The following is a 4,605-nucleotide window of genomic DNA, read 5'->3' as shown; positions in this document are numbered from 1 at the left end:
CTCCCAGCCTGCCCAGCACCCTCCACACCTCTCATCCACATCTCCCCACTAACTGACTCAACAGGACCCCGCTGCTGCCTTATACTGGACACCCTATAGGGTGTTGAGCTGACTTGCGTGCCCCCACATGTCTCCAGTTTGCCCCGTGTCCGTGTTCGCAGAGTGCCATTGTCCGTGACCACCACCACCCCCCCCCCCCCCCGGCCCTGCGCCCCTGTGTGTCCTGTTGCACTGGGTGCTGTTGGCATGCCTACTGGGAGCTCCCTGAGCTGAGCTTGCCGGGGTGACCTGTTCACCCATAGCCCCAAATCAGGTGCCACCGACAAAAACCAGGCCAGAATCAAAAATACGTTTGCAAAAAGGGAAGAAACTTTATTGAATTCTTTTTTTTTCTTCTTTTTTTTGAGCAGAGAAGCAGAGAAATCAGAGCAGCCAGATCAGGAGGAAAAGGAAGCCGACCCAGAGGGAAGAGCAAGGAGCACCCACCCAGGGAGAGGGGGGCCTGGGAGCGGGGTGACCGAGCTTCCTGAAGTCCCTCCCTCTCTCCTGCAGGCCCCTTCAGCTCTCTCCCCGTCTGGATGCTGAAGACAGAGGGAGGGGATGCCCGGCAGATTTAAGGCCGACGGGTGGTAACCTCAGAAGGGCGGCGAGCAGTGCCGGAGCCGGTGGTTCCTGGGAAACAAGGAGGCGAGAGATGCTCAGGCTGGAGAAACTCACCTCGGGCCAGGGCAGGGCCCCAGGAGGGCCCCCAGCCCCCGCATTGGTCAGTGAGGGGTTAGTTAATGGGGACTCTATGGTTGTTCCCAGAGCCAGCTTTCTCCCAGACAGCCAGTGGCTCTGGGGGACAGAGCCATCTGTGATGAAAGGAAAACAGGTGAGCAAATGCCCACACTCCCCACCGCCTCACCCCTTCCCATGGGGAAGTCCAGCGCTGCCCCCCGCGGCCCTCCAGGGCGGGGAGCAGGAGCCGCCCCCAGCATGTCCTTACCTCCGGAGGAGGGGAAGCCAGTCATCCTGGAAGAGAGGAGAGGCAGCCGTGAGCAGAAAGGCCACTGGCATCAGCACTTACCCTCCTCACGACTCAGACCATCGTTTGGAGCCCTGAGTGGGGCCTTTTCACCTAACTGTGCCCTCAGCCCAGCGGCAGCAGCAGGTGCCTGCCTGGTCTGTCTGTCTGTCTGTCTGAGGCCTCAGGAGAAGGTACCGTTGGCCGCCAAATGCAGCGCATTTGCCAGAAGTTTTGTCCTCCCTCTGGTTCACTCAGTCCCACCCCCACCCCTCCCTGAGCCCACAGGATGGCCTGGGCTCTGCAGATGGTCCGAAGGCCGTTACATCGCCATTGTAAGAGCTTTGCTGGGCTGACCTGAATCCAAGCTCGTGTTTTTCCAATGGGAGGTGTGCCCTCCACGGTCCCTAGACCTGCTGGCCCCATTCAGAGGCCTGAATGAGAGTGTCAGAGGCATGGACGCTGCAGCCTGACTCCAGAGGACAGGGGAGCTCTGGTCCTGGGTCTTCGTCCAGGCTGTTTAAGCTCCGTCAGGCCCCCTCCTGCCTGGGACACGAGGGCCTGATCCCTGAGACGCTGCCTGCTCTCACAGCCCAGAGCCCGCCGGCACTTTCCCAAGAGAGAGGCTGGCGGGGACCTACTTGGCATCCTGGCCCTCGAGCAGGCTGCGGTAGGTGGCGATCTCCTGCTCCAGCCGCGTCTTGATGTCCATGAGCTGCCTGTACTCCAGGTTCTGCCGCTCGGTGTCAGCGCGCACCTCGCTCAGCTGGGCCTCCATGCTGCTGATCAGGTCCTGGATCTGCACCAGCTGCGTGGCGTAGCGGCACTCCGTCTCGGCCACCGTGCTCTCCAGCCCGGCTTTCTGGTGAGGCAGGAGAGAGGGGGTGAGGGGAGCCCGACCCCGGGGAGGCCCGGAGGCGGGGGCCGCTGGGCAGGGGGCCTAGGTGTACCATGCTGAGCTGGGACTGCAGCTCGATCTCCAGGCTCTGGAGCGTCCGCCTGAGCTCCGTGATCTCCGTCTTGCTGGTCTGAATCATCTCTGTGTTGGAAGACACCTCCTTGTTCAGCTCCGCGCTCTGAAACGCATACAGGGGGACGGTGATGGAGAAGCCCAGATGGCAGGCTTGGCACCCCCTGGCCCCTCAGGGGAAGGGGGCCGGGCACCTTGCTGTGGAACCATTCCTCAGCGTCTCGGCGGTTCTTCTCAGCCATGGCCTCGTACTGCTCCCTCATCTCCGCCAGCACACGGGTCAGGTCAATGCCTGGGGTGGCATCCATCTCCACGTTGACCTGGCCTACCATCTGGTTGCTGAACTCCTTCATCTCCTGTGGGGATGGGAAGGGGAGAGGTTATGAGGCTCCTCCTCTTTCCTCTCCTTAGTTCTGGATGCTACTGGAATGTTCTGGAAAGCCCTTCCAGGTCCCACAGTGGAGCGCAGAGTCTGGCCACGGTATTGGGCTCCCCTTCCTCACGGGAGGTGGTGCACCATAGCAGGCCCATGCCCCCTCTCACCTCCTCGTGGTTCTTCTTCATGTAGGCCAGCTCCTCATTCAGGCTCTCGATCTGCATCTCCAGGTCGGTCTTGGCCAGGGTCAGCTCGTCCAGCACCCGGCGCAGGCCGTTGATGTCGGCCTCCACGCTCTGGCGCAAGGTCAGCTCATTCTCATACCTGAAGGATTTTTTTTTAATTGAAAAAAATAACACATTGGTGGCATTCGACACTCCCCCTGGACTCTGCTACTTCTCCAAGACATTTGCTCCTGGGAAGCTCCAATGTCATGAGCGTTTGTCTAAAACAAGAGACTGCAGGGAACGGTGAATGGGAACAACAAACTCACTTGAGCCTGAAGTCGTCGGCAGCCAGCCGGGAGTTGTCGATCTCCAGGATGACCCGGTTGTTGTCGATGGTGGCCGCCAGGATCTGCAAAACACAGAAGGTAACCACGGGAGGTCCCAGGAGCTGGGGGAGGAGGGCTGAGAGAGCATGGGAGCTGGACCTGGGTTGCTTCTCTGTAAAATGAGGGGCCGGCCGGATCTCTTTTGAGAAGAGAACATCTTTGGACAGCCAGGTTTCCAAGGCCTCAGACTAGCAGCTTCTCTAGGCCACTGTTCTGAGGGCCACTCCCTTAGGCCAGGAGACAGTCCACCTGGCTGCACACAGTTCCTCACTGCGCCAGAGCTGGTCTGCCGGCTGAGCAGAGGGAAAACCAAACAAATATATGCATCTATTTGGACTCCTTGGCTACACTTTTCTATCCTGAAGCACTGAAAATCCACTCCACAGAGCTGGGACTCAGCCTGGGCAGGGGCAGGTGGGTGTCTGTTCTGACAAGCTGGCATCACCCATGATGGATAGGCTTGGAGGGAAGCTCGATTTAGCACTGCCTAAGCCTCTGCCTCCATCTCCCCCACCCGGCCGCAGCCAGTTGAGAATAACACTTGAGAGGGGGCCCTACAAAGTGAACTAGTATTTCCAGCCCAGCGAGTGAACTTGTATCCGTTTCTCTATTGACTTTAGTCATCCCTCGTGGCTTTTAAAACTGTCAAGGTGTCCAAATAACTCCGGGGGTTAGGACTCTAGAGGGTGAGTCACTAATAACATAACTGTTTGGAAAGCAATAAAAACGTTGACACGAGTAAGAACAACAATAAAATGGAGAATGGGAGAAAGCGCATTTGGGGCGTTATGGCATGAGAAAGCCCATCAGGAGTGGAGACACTTGGTAGTAAAGACTAGAATGTTCCCCGGCAGGAAGGGTGAGAATTCCATCCACCCTGCATCTTCTGGTCCCCCAGGGTACTGCGTGTCCTGGCCTTCTCAGCTCTGCCCTGCACATAGGGACCCTCCTCAACACTCAAGGGCTCACCTTGTCCCGCAGCTCCTCGATGGTCTTGTAGTAGTGGCTGTAGTCGCGCTCTGGGCTGGCCGGGCTCTGCTTCAGGTGCCAGTCTCGGATCTTGACCTCCAGGTCGGCGTTGGCCTCTTCCAGGGCACGCACCTTGTCCAGGTAGGAGGCCAGGCGATCGTTGAGGTTCTGCATGGTGATCTTCTCATTGCCGGAGAGGAGACCGCCATCGCCACCACCAAAGTCACCAAAGCCACCGCCAAAACCCCCACCACAGCCACCTCCAAAGCCACCGCCGAAGCCACCGCCGAAGCCACCTCCGAAACCACTACCAGCCCCTCCACCGAAGCCACAGCTCATGCCGCCGCCATAGCCCCCAGCGGATCCCCCAGAGACAAATCGGCTGGAACAGCCGCTGGACATGCCGCGGCCTCCCCCCAGCTGGCACGCGCCTCCATAGCTGGCGGAGGAGTTCTGCAGGCGAAGGCTCATGATGAGAGAAGATGGAGAGCAGGTGCGGGCAGGAGCTTGACTTGGCCTGGGCGGAGGATGTGGCTCTTCCCCCAGTGGATGCCTTTTATACACCCTCCGCAGAGGTTGGACAATGGCCCCGTCTCCTCTCCTCCCATCCCCACCCTCTGATTGGTGCCAGCTGGGCGTCTCTGTTTCCCACAAGCTCAGGTGCCTCCACTTTCCAGGGTGGGTTGTGCCTTGGGGGGGGAGGGGGGTGCTGGCTTTTCTTTTTTTTTTTT

At 59.2% G+C, this 4,605-nt stretch overlaps 1 protein-coding gene across 1 annotated transcript; it reads right to left on the bottom strand.

Annotated features, from left to right (window-relative positions):
* Positions 1-353: 353 nt before the first annotated feature.
* LOC118672424 (keratin, type I cytoskeletal 13-like) lies at positions 354-4,384 on the bottom strand. The gene is made up of 8 exons (XM_036342079.1): positions 3,875-4,384; positions 2,846-2,928; positions 2,520-2,676; positions 2,171-2,332; positions 1,957-2,082; positions 1,648-1,868; positions 989-1,014; positions 354-672 (listed from the first exon to the last, which is right to left on the bottom strand). The coding sequence occupies exons 1-8, from the start codon at positions 4,343-4,345 to the stop codon at positions 614-616; spliced, it is 1,305 nt and encodes a 434-aa protein (XP_036197972.1). The 5' UTR covers positions 4,346-4,384; the 3' UTR covers positions 354-613.
* Between the last annotated feature and the right edge of the window lie 221 nt (positions 4,385-4,605).

This window comes from Myotis myotis, unplaced genomic scaffold, assembly GCF_014108235.1.
Source record: "Myotis myotis isolate mMyoMyo1 unplaced genomic scaffold, mMyoMyo1.p scaffold_m19_p_17, whole genome shotgun sequence".
Lineage (NCBI taxonomy): Eukaryota > Metazoa > Chordata > Mammalia > Chiroptera > Vespertilionidae > Myotis > Myotis myotis.
This window is presented reverse-complemented; position numbering and strand designations above follow the sequence as displayed.

What these genes read in the sequence shown, in the direction of transcription:
- LOC118672424 (XM_036342079.1), bottom strand. Translation starts at nt 4,345, where the DNA reads ATGAGCCTTCGCCTGCAGAACTCCTCCGCCAGCTATGGAGGCGCGTGC. An exon ending in GCCGACGACTTCAGGCTCAA is followed by an intron (nt 2,677 to 2,845) that starts GTGAGTTTGTTG and finishes AAAATCCTTCAG; the next exon opens with GTATGAGAATGAGCTGACCT. An exon ending in TGGCTTCCCCTCCTCCGGAG is followed by an intron (nt 673 to 988) that starts GTAAGGACATGC and finishes CTTGTTTCCCAG; the next exon opens with GAACCACCGGCTCCGGCACT.